At 41.3% G+C, this 19,062-nt stretch overlaps 1 protein-coding gene across 1 annotated transcript in view; it reads left to right on the top strand.

Moving 5' to 3' along the window:
- GYS2 (glycogen synthase 2) overlaps window positions 1–15,863 on the top strand; it is a 50,032-nt gene extending 34,169 nt beyond the window's left edge. Inside the window, exons 9-16 of the mRNA XM_035540821.1 lie at window positions 1,842–1,901; window positions 2,594–2,672; window positions 3,315–3,428; window positions 5,562–5,688; window positions 7,500–7,595; window positions 12,982–13,145; window positions 14,506–14,586; window positions 15,642–15,863. Coding sequence (XP_035396714.1) covers window positions 1,842–1,901; window positions 2,594–2,672; window positions 3,315–3,428; window positions 5,562–5,688; window positions 7,500–7,595; window positions 12,982–13,145; window positions 14,506–14,586; window positions 15,642–15,863 — 943 coding nt within the window. The remainder of the gene's footprint in view (window positions 1–1,841; window positions 1,902–2,593; window positions 2,673–3,314; window positions 3,429–5,561; window positions 5,689–7,499; window positions 7,596–12,981; window positions 13,146–14,505; window positions 14,587–15,641) is intronic.
- The last annotated feature ends 3,199 nt before the right edge of the window (window positions 15,864–19,062 follow it).

Raw genomic sequence — 19,062 nt, 5'->3', positions numbered from 1 at the left:
AAGATGAATGAAGGGAATCATCCTTTGAAATTGATTGTCACCATTGATTGATATGTGGAGGATCTACACAACTGGTTTTAACTGTAGATGGCTGAAGTGAGGTAACACAGCCAGAGTTTTTAACGAGACCTCTATATGCAGGAACTGGCTATTCAGATGGAAATACTGTTGAATCCTGAAGTGAATTCAAGTGAAGTCACTGCTGTCATAGGGCCAGGATCTGGCTCTGAGTCAACTGCAGGAAAATAATGTAAGCACAATGAGAAACAGCCATGCTTGCAACAAGCCATTTTTGCTTCTACTGTGTTTCTGATATAAAGTATGTAATGTTTGAATACAATCCAACAGGTATATATTAAATAAATAATATATGATATATTAGTAAAGTTTATTTAAATAAAATATGAAAAGGTTTTTCCCTGTTGTATCTCTACTACATGGTTGTTTCTCTGGTACTCAGTAATGCAGGTACAATGGTAACACTAAAGGTAACTTTAAAGATGTGAAATCATGCAAAAAAATGCTGTTTCCAGCTATTTTTCCCACTGTGCTCTGTGAAAAGCAAAAGAGTCTTTGTGTCCTCACATGAAGAATTGTCATGGTCAGCATCTGGAGTTGGTGGATAAAACCACCTGATATCAGTGTTAATAATAATTTTTGTTAATTTTAAGGTTGTCACAGAACTTAAATACTAGAAGACATTGGCAGTTATTGAGGAATAGTTGATGGCTGATCTGGAATATATAAATCCCTTTTTTCCTCTCTTTATGAAACAGCAGCATATCCTATCTGAGTTAAGTTTTGGAGATTGCTCATGGCATGAGTCAAAGAAAACACGGTTATGAGGGGACTAGCCTACTGAGATTTGGATCAATTTGTTTTGACATTTAGCTGCTTTATGACTCATCCACAATTAACTCATCCACTACTGCATCTTTGTGAGCTGGGAGAGAGCAACTAAAAATTAGTATGTCAACTTTCAGCTTGGTGAAGTTTAGGATTTCACTTCACAAGTTTTGACTTAGCCCAAAATCTAATTCTTAGAAAGTAGGAAAGAAGGAAAAGTCCCATGAAAGAGAGCATTTTAGTCAAATGGAGCATGTGCGCTATATTTTAAACAGCACTTTCATCTGTACTTTCAAGTTATTTCATCTGGGGATAGGATAATATAAATGGCTCTTTATATTTAGAATAGCTGTTTGCTGGTGTTCTTTCTCAACTAAAATATAACACTTCTGGGTATTATTATTGGCTTAAAACATAGCCCAAGCTTTTCAGGAAGTTTTTTGTGTGTTTGTTTGCAAACTATTTTTTGTCAAACTACTTGTTAGTCGAACTCTTATTTTGAAAAGTCTTTAAGTTAAGAAACAGGTCTGAAAGGGAAGGAAAAAGCTTGCTTTAAAATCCTTATTTATTTACCTCTTATATCTTACATCTTTCATAAAGTCATGTTAAGTTGGGAACCTCTGAGTCTTGATTAGTGTCCGATGTCAATTATTATGTTTCTTTACTTAAGAGTCATGTAAATGCTCTCTTTTTCATAGCTGAGATAGAGTGTGGTCTACTGATCAAAGTGTTGGAAGTAATCACTGTTGAGTTCTGCTTCAGGCTTTAGCAGTTTGTCCATCATTGGAGGCAGATCATATCCTCAGTTGCACTGAAATCTGTCAGTATGGCTGTTGGTCAGGTAAAAGACCTTTGAGAATGAGACTTCTGTCTGTTTCTGCATTCTTGGTTCCATCAGTATACACAAAAGCACAATTTAATTTCCAGCAGCAGGAATCTCTTTTTTTCTTTGTCCTGGATCTCGTGTTTATACATAAATGTATTTATTTTCCTAGGGACACTGCACAATCTGTGAAAGAAAAGTTTGGAAAGAAACTCTACAATGCCTTGCTAAAGTGAGTGTGTAGGTTATTTTGCTCTGCCTTGCAAACCCACATATTCAGCTGGTTTACCTGTGATGTACTTGTGCTTCTACTCTTTGTGTAAGAAATTTTGGGATCTGCAGAAAGGACATAGGTGAAGGATATGGGATGTTCTATGCTGTAAACAGGATACTTGTATGACAGGCAAATTACAGAGAAAAAAAATAAACATACTAGCATCCTACTGTGGAGTCCTAAGAGACATGGGGATGTTTAAGTAGCACTGAGGCTTACTCACTGACAAAAACAATCTACCTCGGCTTAAAAAATCACCAGAGACAAGTATGGATTAGTGGATTGTTCATACCCTTTCAAAAGACAAATTAGGTGAGCTGGAAGTGAATGACCCACAGCACAGCTGGGAGGACTGGAGCTTCAGCAAAAATAAGGTGTGACTGAAAAACAGAAAAAATAATAATAATTCTAGCTTTTAGGGAAGCTAATTGGAAGGACAGCAAGTGTATGATAGAATAAAATGTAGGAAATATAGCAGGGCCATGAAAACTAAGGAAAGATTCATGTTGACATCAGCAGACTTCAGAACAGACCTCATTTGCTGTTTCTTCATTTTTTTAATGCAACTTTAATGTAAGCTCATAATTCTAGTTGTCAGAAAGATTGATAGTAAGTCATTTGGTAAAGTAGGCTCTGTGTTGCCTCTGCAGAGGAGAAATTCCAGACTTGAACAAGATTCTTGACCGGGATGATATAACCATTATGAAAAGAGCCATCTTTTCAACTCAGGTCAGAAAACATACTGTTTACACAAACATCTGTTGTGGATGGTAAGCATGACTATGTACAAGGATTGTATGTGACACATAGTCATATGCATACTTTGAAGAAGTATTCAGCAAATATTCTTCCCACTGGTAACATTTAAAGGTCTTCTGTGATTGTTTTTAATGACAGTACAACCCAAAATAATTATTTTGGTAAATCCATATATCTTCCCCCAGTCACATGCAAGTTTCCTAATCCTTCTGTTCTGTATAAAGTGCAAAGTCTTTGCATTGTTCCTGAAGCATGGATTCTTCCAATTTTATAAAATATGTAAAATCAATCTCTTAAGCAGAGATGAGTAAAGTCAACCATATACCACTAAAACCAATTAAAACTAAATGGTAGGCCTTTCTGAAAGTCAGTACAAATACATTAATTTTGAGGTAAATGAAGCTCTGACAGCTTTTATGGTCTCGTTTGTAGCCTGGTTTATACAGGAGAGTACATTATATGATTGCAACTTTCTTATCTTAAAATGAAAGGGTAAAAACCTATCCACATCAATGGTAAAATCTCCCAGTGTCTTCCACTAACCTTAGATAATGATAGCAGGATGCGTTGCTGGCAGTTTTGCCCCTCATATATTGCCTTTTCTCTTTTTAGCGACATTGTCTGCCTCCAGTGACCACCCACAACATGATTGATGATGGCAATGATCCAATCCTCAATACCATTCGACGCATTGGCCTTTTCAATAACCGGACAGACAGAGTAAAGGTACGTTCTGTCATTTCCATTTTAGATACAAAATTGTTTGTTTTTTTTTTAAACAGTCAGTCTGGATCATTAGCATGGGAAGCACAGTCAAATTCTTGATAGAGGGGCAATAATATACTACTAGAGTACTTCTCCCTCTTCCTCCCTTTCCAGGAATAACTAGTTACTTTACAGATATCCTCAGTTGCTGTTTAATTAAGTTAATTTCAAATCAGAAATCTAATGCTAGGGATTTGACTGTTTTCACTGCTGCATCCTGTGCTGAACAAGGAACTACTGAATCTACCCCTGACATCCAGAAAGTACCATAGGTTATTTGCACCTGGATGTTAAACTCTGTAACAGATTAATTTGCTCAAAACTGGAGGTCTAGAGTTTCAGCACAGCCTTTTCTGAGTATTGGTTCTTGTATTAAGAACAGCGCCCTGACGTTCAGCATTTGCTGTAAAAGCTAACCAGGATTCTGATCCTGACCAGAAATATTTCCTATTCATGCTGTGCTCATGTTTAATTCAATTGCTGAAGCTAAACTTATGTAAATAAATTCTTTCCTATACTTCCATGTATGTTTTGCCAGACCACAGAAATGATCAGCTCCAACTTCCACAGGTCTGTCAAAGTTTTTTTGGTCTGGCAGTCTGTGGCATTTTCTCCGTTAACTATGGCTATCTCTTCTTGCAATTTTTTCCTCTTCCAAACATTCTTTTGGTAGTCAGGTGCATAGTATCTCTGACAATGATATATCTCTTGTTCCCAGTATGCTGGCTGTTAAACTCATGAGGATAACTGCATAACCATTTTCCTCAACTTCCTAGTATGCTTCTTCATAGCTTAACTTTGTATCTACTAAGCACGTGTCTCCAATGAGCTCTGAGAATGTAATATGATAGTAATATACAAGATGTAACAAATGTAGGGTAGAAGGAGGCACTGTGTATAAATGTATTAAAAAATTACTCAGAACTAACAGCTTGAAGTCATTAGAAAGCAGATTATGTATAACACTGCAGATACCTCCTCCTGCTTCTCAGCAAACTTGACTGGAAAGGTTGTACAAAACTGGCATTACCACTGCAAAATTACCTACTACTTGAACAGAATGTATACTAAATGAGCTGAATGTATCGATAAAAGTTCTCTAAACTTGAAAGAGAAAGTCATCTTGAGACATGTATGACATGTCCACACAATTGTCATGTGAAAAAAACAGTGATGCCAATGGAAAATCTTACTTGAATCAGTGGGATCAAATAAGCTTGCATATGAGAAGTTTACTGGCCATTTACTGGTTGAATACACTCGTGTTGATTTATGCAAGTGAGTAGCATGACTATGTTATTAAGAATAGATAAAGGCATATCCCTGACGTGGAATAATGGTTGAAGTATGCTAATTTGGGGAATAAAAAGGCCCAGAGGTTAAACCCTTCCTTCATACTTCTTTCTACCAGAGCTGACTGGACAGCCTACACAAGGTTCTTTACCTGTCAGTGGAATATGGGGCAGTAACACCAAGCTGAACAGAGTCATGCAAATAAATTAGCTTGGGTCCTGGAACAGGGACGTTAACCTAAACTAATAAGCTTGGTCTTTCAGCAAGATCAGTTAGCCCAGGCACAGGATTGTGATGATCGGGTTATAATATGCCTGGTTTCAAAATTCTTTCAGTTCTTAAAAGACCCTCTGAATACCATGAGCATTCCTATATTTCAGTTGGAAGCTCAGGAGTGCTGTGTCCTCATGAGGCCTCCTCTAGAACAAGACATCCCTGTACTCTGTCTGTATCTTGGAACAGCCAACCAAGAGAACCAATTTAGAATTGCTAAACGTCACAGCCTTAGCCATAATTCACCATGTGCATGGTCTTTTTTGATCAGGAAGGATAAAGCCAAAGACTTGTCCAGAAAATACCGTTCATTATCAGTATTATTTCCAGGACAAGACCCACGCATATGGGTTCATTACGAGATAATGTATTTTAGAGTGGGAATTGAATTAGGTAACAGGATGGGCAAAGGAGGTGTTGTCCAAGTACTTAGCAAAAGACCAGAGTGAAGAAACTGCTTAAGTATATTGATAATTAAAATGTATTGGTAGTTTCCTTTCACCTCTAATGTAAGTTTTGAATATCCAGGTGATCCTACATCCAGAGTTTCTTTCTTCAACCAGCCCATTGCTGCCCTTGGACTATGAGGAGTTTGTTAGAGGCTGTCACCTGGGTGTGTTTCCATCATACTATGAACCCTGGGGTTACACTCCAGGTAGGCAATCTGTACATTTAACTAGTATCAAAGATGAATACACATTCTGTTGATGCAGAGTAGCTTTACAGCCAGTTTCTTCTGGAGTGCTGAAAAAACTCTTTTGACTCTGTTTCCTCTGCAGTGCAAAGGTCTTACTGCTGGCAAAATTTGGGGGCCAGGTGGTATAAAATGGCATCTACTGACTGACAACTACTCAAATTTGTCCCTGCGCTGGACCCTTTCCCATACTAACATGTAATCTTTTGATTTTCTGTGGCTTTAGAAAAAAAATTAAACTTAATTTTTAACTTGATTCAGGTATTTTAAAAGAAGATTTAGAGGAACATGCATATTGAAAAACTTAAAGTAACCACTCCGTTGCTACCAGCAGACATACTTCAGTGGATTTAATTCAAGATAGCAATTAAGTCTGATAGACATATGTAACATCATATCTAAGATATTTACCACAAACACATAAAGTGATGGTGAATATCACAGATTTAAAGGGAAATTTCTAAAGATACAGAAAGCTTGTAGTTTCTGACATTAAAAAAAAAGAAAGTTAAAAATCCAAAATTTACAAAAGGCACTTAACATGTAATGAAATCAGTGCAAACTGTAAACTTGAATACTTTTGAAGATCAAATACTAGGTGTCTTTTATGTCCTCCAAAATATCTTCTGTAATCTCGATACACATCTAAAAGTTTAGATGCTCCTCTGAAGTGCATTTGCTGCAAGCCAATGAATCAGAATAAAAATTTTTGCAAAGTTGATCATTCTCCAGAGCTATTTCTCTCCAAGTAAGAGACCTACTTAATTCCAGCTAAGACAATGGTCTTGCATTCCGGCAGTTTCTCTTCCTGTTCAAGTCTCAGCTAAAGTATAAAGAAAATTTGACAACCACGTAACTTTGAAGTAACCCAGCCAGAAAAGTTAGTCTGTTAACAGTTTTGAGGAAAGCTGTGATTTATGCTAGTTAAAAGAATAGCTTCTATTTCTTTTATTGCAAAAATTATTCTCTTTGTTGATACACCCACTTAATTCTCTGAGAAACAAAAAGTGGTGGTTTTTAGGTGGATTTGTAGCTCTGTTTTATAGACACCAGCTTTGTTGTCATATGAATGAATGGTGTGTAGATGGCTTTCAGCATTTCAAAGACTAGAGTATTTTATTTTATCTGCCTGCTACCATAGGATAGGCTTAATTTCATCAGCAAAAAACTCTTTAAACCTGAGTAAACAGTTATTCTTGCTCACAGCAATGACAGAAATAACTACAAAAGATGTGTACATTTTATAATATTATGATACTGGTTCCACATCTACTTTGAAAGCAATCCTAAATTAATGATGCTTTCTTTGTTGTTGCTATAGGGACCAGTTTACAAACAATGAATATCAAAATACAAAGTTTAACCTGCTCATGCAACTAAGTGATTCAATTTTCCAAATAGTCATGAACACCTAATGAATATTTGTGTATAACAGGCTTCAATTTCAACTCCAAACAAACAGTCTAGACCATATGTTGGGATTCTCTGTTTCAACATGGACTCCCAGAAAGTTTTCAATTTAGCTGCTGGGAAACATGAGGCTAATTTCACAGTGCAAAATTTTCTCTTTAAAATTCCATTTTTTTCTTTCTTCTTTTTTTCTTTTCCTCTAAATCCACAACAAAGCATAATAGTTTTCCCTTGTCATTTTCAGAGCAGCTCTAGTTTTATGGGACCTCTGCCAGCCTGTTTCTTTTTCTTTTTTTTCTCTCAGGGTAAAATCATTCAAAACATACTGCCCTGAAACACTTTTTGTCTGTTTCTTTTGGCAGCTGAATGTACTGTGATGGGCATTCCCAGTGTGACCACAAACCTTTCTGGATTCGGCTGTTTTATGCAGGAACATGTTGCTGACCCAGCTGCTTATGGTAATTTTATTTTTTTTTTTAACACCGTATCAAAATAGTATTAGGAAATGAAAAATCTGCATTAGGAAATCAAAAAGTACAGCAACAGTGCTTCAGCTTCTCATTTTCATGCTTTCACTATTGCAATGCAGTTCACTGGGGGAATACATTCAGAGCACCAAAAATCAGTTAGAATCATAGAAGCATAGAGTCTCCTAGCACTTCATAGAATCACAGAATGGCTTGAGTTGGAAGGGACATCAAAGATCAGCTAGTTCCAACCCCCCCTGCCATAGGCAGGGATGCCACCCACTAGATGAGGTTGCTCAAGGCCTCATCTAACCAGGTCTTGAATTAAGCATTAATATAGTCTTATTTAACCCTTGAAGCACACTTTCCATAATTGGAAATTCTTGAGGTAATGCTGTTTTTTAGAAAACAAGCTACAAACACCTTCCCCCCATCCACTCTCTTCCACCTCCTCCCCCCAAAGTGGCGCAGGGGACTTGGGGGCTGCGGTCAGTCCCTGATGCTTCATCTCTGCCACTCCTTCACGGTCACTCTGTTGGATACAGTCCTTCCCAAACTGATCCTGTGTGGGCTTCCCACGCAAGCAGTTCTTCAAGAACTGCTCCAACATGGGTCTGTACCACAGGGTCCATCCATCAGGAGCAAACTGCTCCAGCACAGATCCCCAACAGGCGGCAGCTCCCCCAAGACCCCCTGCTCCTGCATGGGCTCCTCTCCACAGGCTGCAGCTCCGGCCTGGGGCCTGCTCCTGCAGGGGCTCTCCATAGGCCGCAGCCTCCTCCAGGCCACATCCACCTGCTCCACTGGGGGCTCCTCCATGGGCTGCAGTGTGGAGATCTGCTCCATGTGGGACCCATGGGCTGCAGGAGGACAGCCTGCTCCACCAGGGGCCTCTCCACAGGCCGCAGGGAACTTCTGCTCCGTGCCTGGAGCACCTCCTGCCCTCCTTCTGCACTGACCTTGGGGGATGCAGGGCTGCTTCTCACTCCTCTCTCTCCCAGCTGCTGTTGCACTGCAGTTTTTGGCACAACCCCACCTGTTTCTTAAATCTGCTCTCACAGAGGCACAAATAACACCACTTATTGGCTCGGCTCTGGCCAGCAGCAAGTCCCTTCGGAGCCAGCTGAAACTGGCCCTTATCTAACATGGGGCAGCTGCTGGACTCTTTTCACAGAGGCCACCCCTGCAGCCCCCCACTACCAAAACCTTGCCACGTAAACCCAATATGCTGCCCTGGGCCAGGGCCAGGGGGTTTCTCTCTGGTCCCCCCCTGCCAGGGCTGCCAGCAGAGAGTCTGGGGGCAAATACCCTGCAACACACGCTGCCTTGCCTGCCACTGGCAAGAGCACAGGGGTGCACAGGGGCCTCTATCTGCCCAGCATTGCTGCTGGGATCTTCTAATTAGTGCCTCAAGTAGTGGCTTGGACCCTCTCTCCACACACCACCCCTGCTAAAATCCCACAGAGCCCCTCTTTCCACCCAGTACCTGTTCTGGGATCCCTTAATAAGCAGCACAGACTCTCAGTCCACCCAGCAGCTATGCCGTGATCCCTCCAGTAGCAGTAGAGCCCCTCTGTCTTCCCACCACCCCGTTATCAGATCCTTTAATTAGCAGTAGAGCCCCTGTCTCCACCAAGCACCCCAGCCACAGAGAGACAGACACACACCCCCTCCCCTTCCTCCCAACACCCCGACCGGCTTCCTCAAGTAGCTGCCCTGAGCCCATCGCCACCCACCATTGTTGCTGGGATCCTTCAAGTAGTGTCAGAGCCTCACCCTGCTGGGATCCCTTAATTAGCAGCACGGACCCTCTGCCCTCCCATCTCCCCTGCCCAGATCCCTCAAGCAGTGACAGAGCTCCTCTCCCCACCCAGAGAGGGTCTATAGGGTAGACCCTATGTCCACCCATCACCCCAGCCAGGGTCCCTCAGCTAGTGAGAGTCCGTGTGTCCCCTACCACCCCAGCCCAGATCCCTCAGGTAGCAGAACAGCCCTTCTCTCCATCCACACCACTACCAGCATTGCTTAAGTAGTGGCTTGGTCCCTCTGTCCTCCCATCTCCACTGTCCTGATCACCTGAGTAGTGGCTGAGTCCCTCTTTCTGCCCAGCACCCCTGCTATAATTCCTTCATTAGCAGCACAGACCCTCTGTCCTCCCGCCTCCCCTTCCGAGATCCCACAAGTAGGGGCTTGGACCCTCTTTCCACCCACCACCCCTGCCAGCAGCCTTTAGTTAGCGGCAGAGCCCCTCTGTCCACCCAGCACCCCTGCCCAGATCCCTCAAGTAGCAGCTCGGACCCTCTGTCCTCCCACCTCCCCTCTCCCAATCCCACAGGTAGCAAGTGACAGAGCACCTCTTTGCGCCCACCACCCCACCACGATCCTTTAATTCCAGACCCTTCTGGAAGTAGCTCAAGCCCTGTCCACCTACCACCCCTCCCCAGATCCTTCAGGCAGCGGCACAGACCCTCTTTCCACCCAGCACCCTTCCTGGATCCCTCAAGCTGTGGCTTGGATCCTCTACCCACCCAGCGCACAGCCCCCTTCCACCCAGTACCCTGCTGGGATCCCTTAATAAGTGGCTTGAGCCCTCTGTCCACCAATCTCCCAGATCCCACACGTAGTGGCAGAGGCCACCTGTCCTTCCACCACTCCTGCCTGGATCCCACAAGTAGAGACAGAGCCTCCCTCTCTACCCAGTACCCTTGCCGTGGTATCTTACTTAGTGGTAGAGGCCTTCTCTCCACCCAGACCCCTCAGGTAGTAGCACAGTCACCATTTCCACTCCTCTGCCCAACCAGTACCCTGCTGGGATCTGCCAAGTAGCAGCTCAGACCCTCTGTCCTTCCACCTCCCCTGCCCTGATGCCTCAAGTAGCTGCAGAGCCCCTCTTCCCTCCCACCACCCCTGCCCACATCCCATAAGAGGCACAGAGCCCCTCTTTCCAACCAGCACTCCTGCTGTGACTCCTTAAATAACGGCACAGACCCTCCGCCCTCCCACCTCCCCAGTCCAGGTCTGTCAAGTGGCGGTACAGGCCTTCTTTCTGCCCAGCACCCCAGCTGGGATTCCTTAATTAGTGTCACAGACCCTCTCTCCACCCAGCAGCCCTACCCAGACCCCTCAGGTAGCAGCACAGCCACTCTTCCTGCCCCTCTGCTCACCCAGCACCCTTGCTGGATCTGTCAAGTAGTGGCCTGGCTCCTCTGTCCTCCCACCGCCCCTGCCCAGATCCCTCTAGAAGTGGCTCAAACCCTCTCTGCCCAGACCCCTCTAGAAGTGGCTCAAACCCTCTCTGCCCAGATCCCTCAGGTAGCAGCACGGAACCTCCCCCTCCCGGCCACCCAGCACCCCACCTGGATCCCTCAAGTTGCGGCTTGGATCCTCTGCCCACCCAGCACCCCTGCCCTGATCCATCGAGTAGCGGCACAGCCCCTCTTTCTACCCAGCACCCTGCTAGGATCCTTTAATAAGCAGCTTGGACCCTCTCTCCACCCAGCACCCCCACCAGGATCTCTCAAGGAGCGGCTCGGACCCTCTGCCCTCCCACTTCCTGCCTGGACCCCTCAAACAGCAGCAGAACCCGTCCCACAATTAGTGGTGTGGACAGCCAGCGCTGTCTCCCAGCCTTGAAGCCCTCGGTCCAACAGCCCTGCAGCAATTCCTATGTTCCCACATGCTCTCTTAAGTTATTGGGACCAACCAGACTGGGTTCCCATCTTCCCATCAAGGCTTCCCATTGCCTTCCTCCCCACCCCCACCCCCCCACCCCCCGTGCCCTAGCAGCCACCTGCAGGGTCTCTGCTGCTGGCCAGGCTGTGTCAGATCACATGCATGCACATGCAGATCCCAGCTACAGCTGGTGGATCTCCATGGACACGTTGTTTATATCACACCCCACCTGTAGAATGTGTTTCCAGTTTATGAAAAGCATGAGCGTGCCTTTTGGTTTTCATTACATCTGTTTCTTTGCTTTTCCCTCAGTCTACGTAAAGACAACCACTGGCATTCATGAGATTACTAACACCTCCTTTGGCACAGATATGTAGTGTAATGCCAGCTGGTGTTGTATTGCCATTTGCCATGTGGCCTCAAGCCCTCTGTAGAGCTTTCATGCCATCCATCATAACATTTGTAATATTTTATATTTCCCTGGATAGATTTACTATTGCCTTTTTCTCACGTTGTTATGCCCAACCATGGCACGTGAGCTGTGGCAAATCTGGGGAATGTGGTTGACCAGATGGGCCATTGCTGTTTGCACTTGTATTTCTTACCTTTGCTCTACCTGGATGGGTGCTGGCCTTTGACTTTGCCTATCGAGGGTGGCACGTCCCCAGGAAAGGGGTGTGTTGTCCTGCTCCTCACACCGCATGTGTCTTCTGTCTGTGGCCTGTGGTCTCCCCCATTCCCAGCACTGTTTCGTCAAGTGTGCAATCCCACACAGAGACTGGCCAGACATGGGGCTTAGGTCACCATGAGCCACACAGAGCCCAAGGCTACTCCCATAGACTGGACAGGGCAGGGCCAGGCAGGAGCTCCAGCAGGACATTATTATATATATATATAACATAATATTATATTAATTATATTAATATAATATTATATATTTTATATATATATACAGAGAGCATGGATCACTTGCTCTTCTCTGCAAAAACATGGGTGTGGGCATTGGCATAACTTATACATTCCTAGGGAACACCAAGCAGTTCAGTTAAGGTAGTTGTGTGTCTGTCTTATCTATTGAGATAACTGAAGTCTGTCCTCCTTTTCTTTTCAACACCCTGGGGACAAGAATAATGTATTGATCTTGGCAAACTACACAGAGGCAAAGTTTACCTCTGCCCTCTCTCAGCCAGAGTTGTACATTGATTAATGTGTGTGAGTTAGCTTGTCTCTGTTCAAGACACCTGTATTTGTACTGAAAACACAGCCCATGTCCTACAGACTGATTCTGACCATCCACATTTATAAATTCTAGTGCAAACTTGGAAAGCATTAGATATTTTTTAAGCAGCCAGTATTTTAAAAATGATGGGAGATAGAAGTGGTATGTCTTTTTCGAGAAAATCTTGAATCCTTTTGGATATATTTACACAAGAAAAACAACAACAAGAAAGCCTCTAAGTTTTGAGTAATCTGCTGTATTTCAACTTGAAAGGTAAAGAAAATTGAAGTAAAAAAATACATATTTCTCTACATCTTTGAATGCCATCAAAATAGTAGCAAATGTTCCAGTTATAACCAACTGCCTCCCAACATTAAAAAGGACATCTAACACATGTAATGTTTTTAAGTCTATGTGACAGAAGGTAGAATGGAAATGTAAGAGGTCAGTTTCAATTCAGCTCATCTCCTTTTTTGTGTTTTTTAGGGATCTACATAGTTGACAGGAGGTTCCGCTCACCTGATGAATCATGCAACCAGCTGACTCAGTTCCTGTATGGATTTTGTCAGCAGTCCCGTCGCCAGAGGATCATCCAAAGAAACCGAACTGAGAGGCTTTCAGATCTGTTGGACTGGAGATACCTAGGCAGGGTGTGTAAAACTATTAATAGAGGTATTAAAAACTCCAGACGCAGTGTCTGTCTTCAGCATCATGCTACTCTGCAAGAAGGCACCCCTGTTCCGAAAGGCACCCATCAAAGGTGCTAAAGACAAAGCCCGTCTTTACATTTCATTGTAATGCTTCCATTGTCCAGTGGTATGGAGGGACTTGACTTAACTGAATAGGTTAGAGCAGAAGCCAATCTCACTGAGTTTTTTGTACCCCTCATGCTAGTCAATGCAAAAAGCTTGTGCCTCTGAGAAAAACAGCACCCTACACTAACTGAGTAAGATTTGTGCTCCAAGGTCATCTGGACTCTTTTCAAGGATCCTATTTCTTCACAGAAAGAGTAGTCAGGCATTGGAACGGGTTGCCCAGAGAAGTGGTGGCATCACCATCCCTGGGGATGTTCAAGGAAAAGTTGGACCTGGTGCTTAGGGACATGGTTTAGTGGGTGACATTGGTGGTAGGGTGATGATTGGACCAGATGATCTAGGAGATCTTTTCCAACCTTAATGGTCCTCTGATTCTATCCATTCTTCCTGAAAGGCTGCTGGGCCTTGTGGATCGTCAGAACTCCTAAACTAAATCTGTACCTTAAAGGCAAAACAGTGTTTTTGATTTGACATAGAAAACACCACAGTACCACCTACTAAGAAATAGTAAAGCAATATTAAGTCCACAGGAGCAAAGGAGTGGAAGGATCCATATATATCAGTTTTGTAACGATTTTGGACCTTGCTCTGCTTTGGTATCTGTGTGAGATCCTTTCTGTTTATATTACTCCTGACACAATATAAGACTGACACAAGCTATTTTTTTAATATAGGTGATGGAGACTGGTGAATATAATGGATCCATCAAATGTTTTTACCAAATTCTTATATGCCAAGCCTCAGAAATTCATAAATGTTTCTTCTTTGTAACTGTTACACGTGCTCTGTATGCAAGAATGAGCCCAAAGCTTAAGTATATACACATACATATTTAGAGATGTAAAATTTCCTGGTTTTAAAAAGACGCAGTTCTGTCTTGAGGGATAAAGAATGCCTGTCACTCTACACCAAACTACACCAACTGAGATGAGTGCTGTTTTCCAACTTGGTACACCTTAGACTTAAAAGAACCTTATTCAGCTTCTGTTCCAGCTTCAGGTCTACTTTGGAGCTCATTACTTCACAGTGATGTGTTTGTTACAGGTAGCAAAACCATTTGGATTCTCTTTAGCTAAACACAGGTTCAGGCTTTGTTAAGCATCACCTTTGAGAAGATATTCATGTTACATTCCTTTTTTTCTGTGTAAATCCACCGTCCTCCTTGACTTGTAAAGGTTTCTCTTTTATGTTGCAGTATTACATGCATGCCAGACACTTGGCCCTCAGCAGAACATTCCCTGATAAATTTGAGATGGAACCAAGTGCTCCACCAAAGGTACAGTCTGCTTTTGGAGATGAGTTCATCTGCATTTTGGCTGCTTTACAGAGAGAAAGAAAGAGAACGTGTGCGTGTTTGAGAGAGAGAGAGTCAGTCAGCAAGTTTTGTTCTAACTGCAGATAAATTAGCTCACAGTTAAAATCTTAAGATGTAGACCCAAGCTCCAATCACAAGTTGTAATGATATCAAATGCAAACAGTAAGGATACCATGTGCAATACAGGGACAGTTCTTCCAGTGACTTAGAGTGATCTGGATGGGACTATGCCACTTTAGACCAGCTGAAGAACTGCTCCTTGGAATTCCTTAGAAAAGCGTCAGCTTCTAATTTTGCTCCCGGTAAACTCCATGGAGATGTTCTGCACAAATCCAATAATAAAAGGGAAGCTGGGAAAAGATACCAAGGGAAAACGAGGCAAAACACTGCATTCATCTAAACAGGGTATGTGAGGAGGAGGCTGTGGCTGGAACTGCAAGGGGTCCAATTTAAAGGCATGCTTTCAATCAGTTCTTGTGTAGTGCATGTTAGCACCAATTTTAGAAGGGATGCTGCTCAAATTCAGTCCAAACACCCCCAGAGCAACTCAAGTTTTCAAATAATAAGTAGAAAGGAATCACAGAATCACCTAGGTTGGAAGGCTCAGGCCAAGACTCCTTCTTTGGCTGTGGTTTTGCAGAAATTGACATATAACTAGAAAATTGTTCAAAACTTCAGACTAATTCTGAATTTCAGTCAGAACATTCTGACTAGAGAGTTTAGGAGGATTTCATGTAGCCTTGAGGGTTTTAATGCTCAATAAGTCAAAGAAACAATGCTGGAAAGGAAGCGCATTGTTTATGACACAAGCTAAAGATCACTGCCATACAGGCAAATACTTCCTATGAGAGAAGGACTGAGAGGACCTGTATTTAAGGGAGTTTAATTTTGGAGTGGTCTAGGTTACATGCCATCACCAATGGTTTGCCTTGAAGTGCTGACTGCCTTTAATTGCTGTACACAACCAACTGAGGAACACTGTGATAACATGTACAACTTGCTTCTCTCTCTGCCAGACGGAAGGTTTCAGGTACCCCAGACCTTCATCAGTGCCACCATCACCTTCTGTCTCTCAGCATTCCAGCCCTCACCACAGTGAAGGCGAAGATGAAGATGAGGATGAAAGATATGATGAGGATGAAGAGGCTGAAAGGGATAGGCAAAACATCAAATCTCCCTTTTCCCTTGGAGTATTACCTCAAGGAAAGACGAAGCAGCATGGAGAGTACAGGAACTGAATGTGTTGCTCTCACTGTATCAGGGTCTCTTCATCCATTCAAGAGTTTCTCCCGTAGGCTTGGCAAGCTTTGTGTTAAGGACAGTGTGTTGTGATTAGGAGAATCTTAAATGTTGAGTTACACTGTTGGGAAGCCTAATATTAGTTCACCTTGAAAGTAGTTTAAATGACAATTCTTCTGTGCCCAGTGAAGGTAGAAGAAATTTTTCAAGCTTAGTAAACCTAGAGAATGTGATAGTCCCCTCAGGAGCTTATACAAACTGTAGATCATACCTTTGTCTGCATAATCGTCTATATTAATCATGGCCTATGCTGATAGTTCTATTATGGTTGTTCCAAATGAACTCTTGCTTCATTTATGCCCCCCATTTTCCCCTCCCAAACTGAAATGATCTTTAAACCAGAGCTCAGAAAATGTAGAGAAAAAAAAAGTGTTACACTGAGGAAACCTTATCAGGGTTAAAAAAGATTTACTGAAAACAAAATGGTCTTTATTTTTCCTTATGCTGTTTATCTTATTGTAAGCTTACATCATTTAAAATATTTTTTTACAGCACATGGAAGTGTCTTGATTCAGTGGTAAAATATACTGTGGAACCATATAAAGTCTTATGCAGTGGGCATTTGAATTTTAGAGATAAATGAAAATCATCTTCCTGAAGTCATTTAGACCCACAATAAACAGCAGACTGTTTATTTTCTCATTTTTCTGGTGTATTTCTTTAATTGTTTTCATCATGTCTTACATTAAGTTTGTTAACCAACTAGTTCAGGGAAGAAATTAATGTTATTTGGTTAAAGAAAATGACAAAAAAATTGCTTAATTAACACCTTCTCATGCAGGCAAACCTACATGCCACAGAGCAATGTGAAAACATTCAAAGTTGTGCATTTCAATTCTTCCAATTGCCCCATTAGTTCATGCTCTATTTCACTTCTGTGGAAGAAACCTAATCTTAAAAAATAATTCTAAACTAATTCCAAAAACATATCTTCCCCACAGACATAATTTGTAAAAAGCACATGAAACTTCTTTTCAAAGTGTTTGGGGAATAAATGAACTTTACAATGAAAACCAGACATCTAATTTGTGTTATGGTTTTCAAAGGTATTTTAATTTTCAGAGAAGCAGAGAGTGCCTGAAAAAAGATCTTCAGAAGTAGATCTTAACATGAAAACACTAGGAAGGAGATCCATCTTTTATTTAGAAGTTTGAAAATCAAGAATTGCTCAAGCTGGTTAAGAAAAGACATTTCCAGGAATTGATTCAGGCTGTTCCTCAGCAGGTAGGATGATCTGACCTCTGGAGGTATTTACCTTCAATGTCTTTTCTGGGGAGAGCTTACATGGCCAGCTTTGATTAGATACCTACCTTTCAAACACTTAACCAACACTTGACGACATGGTTCTTGCTATAGATCGTATAGAATAAAAGTGATTAAGTGCCTATCTGTATTTTTGGTCACCTAAAATCAGTTTTAAAATTGCACTTTCGTTCTTAAGCTGATTTGGATAACTGAAAAAATACCTATTCTCAAATGTTCAAGTTTTGTGGCAAAAACTTGACTGGATTTAAAAGGAGTCACTTTTGTTTAGCCACTTATAAAGTAATTAAAAATGATTAATAAGTATTTTTCATATGAAAGCAGTGAAAACAAAGATACCACATGTATTTTCTTCATACATTTTACTAAGTGGAGAACTGCATTCTGTGAGCTCAAAAACATGTGTTCTTTGTTGGCGTGGATTTAATCAGCAATTATCTGCCATATTGAAAATACTGGGGTTTCACAGACAGCTCTATCCTAAGACAGAATTGTTATTCTGGTTCATGATACTTGAAAAGAAAAAGAAAAAGAAAAAGAAAAAGAAAAAGAAAAAGAAAAAGAAAAAGAAAAAGAAAAAGAAAAAGAAAAAGAAAAGAAAAGAAAAGAAAAGAAAAGAAAAAAAGAAAAGAAAAGAAAAGAAAAGAAAAGAAAAGAAAAGAAAAGAAAAGAAAAGAAAAGAAAAGAAAAGAAAACGTTTAAACTAGTGAGCTCAGATCCACAGGAATACATACAAAAGTCAATGGAGAATGAGATTAGTACAGTTTTTGTATTTCTAGGACATTTAGAGGGACATGAATTTCAGAATACTAAATCAGATGTCCTACTTTTTGTCTTAATACTGATTGATCGTACTGCAAATTTTGGTGAAAATTAACTTAATGCACTTTCAGAACGTTCTTGAAACAGAGTTACTAAATGAATGAAAAGACTGTGGTGTCTTTAGATGAAATTCATCAAGAATTCATTCTGTCATATAGTATACACTGCTATTAATAGATATATTACTGCTTAAAAATAAACAAACAAGGAGATTTTGATTTCTTCTATGTTCCTTCATGAAGTGACGTAAACTAAAAACAATTACTGAAAATGCCTATGGCCCCATGATAGAAATTAATTCCTCTTCAGATGCATTTCTTCGTGTTGAGGAGAAGCATTATAGTTAGTGTGAGTTAACAAAATTAATTAGCAGTGTCATGAGAAAGATCTGAGGAAAGTAGTATTAAATGATGAAGAGCAGGACCAGGGCTAAAGGTTAAAAAAATAAAACATAGTTGCTTGGACACAAGAATCATGTGGCTATTTTTTAATTACATGAGAACTACAGAGGGCTTTCCAGTAAAACCACAAAACTGCATGAATAATGTTCAATATATCTTTATCAGCATGGAATAATTAACCATTTTATATATAATTTCAGTTTGAAAACTTAAAAAACAACAAAAATGTACAAGAATGATGCAACTATATTCTGTGTGCCAGCTGTCACGTATGACACTAGATTTGTAACTAGTGTGCCATCACCAGCTCCAGCAGACCTGTACCATATGCAGCAGTAGTGACTGTATGCCATGGACCCTACTGAGGCCCTAATCCTGTACTAACCTTCATCAACATACAGGGCCAGAAATGAAGGAATCCACCTTAATTGGAAACAAAAATGGCTCCGATATACAGCTGGGTAGAAGGTGGCAAAAGGTTTTCCACTCACTACTGAAAATTTGATTTTAATGAAGTAATTGTGCAAAAGGACAGCTTTAATCATCCTTTCAGCTAAGATGGAACAGTGTATTTTAAATTTTGGATGAGAAATACAAAATGATCTAAACAAGGCAAGAACTTTACAAATAATATCTTTAGCTGAATTGGTAA

Source organism: Cygnus atratus, chromosome 1 (assembly GCF_013377495.2).
Source record: "Cygnus atratus isolate AKBS03 ecotype Queensland, Australia chromosome 1, CAtr_DNAZoo_HiC_assembly, whole genome shotgun sequence".
In the NCBI taxonomy this organism is placed as follows: Eukaryota; Metazoa; Chordata; class Aves; order Anseriformes; family Anatidae; genus Cygnus; species Cygnus atratus.
This window is presented reverse-complemented; position numbering and strand designations above follow the sequence as displayed.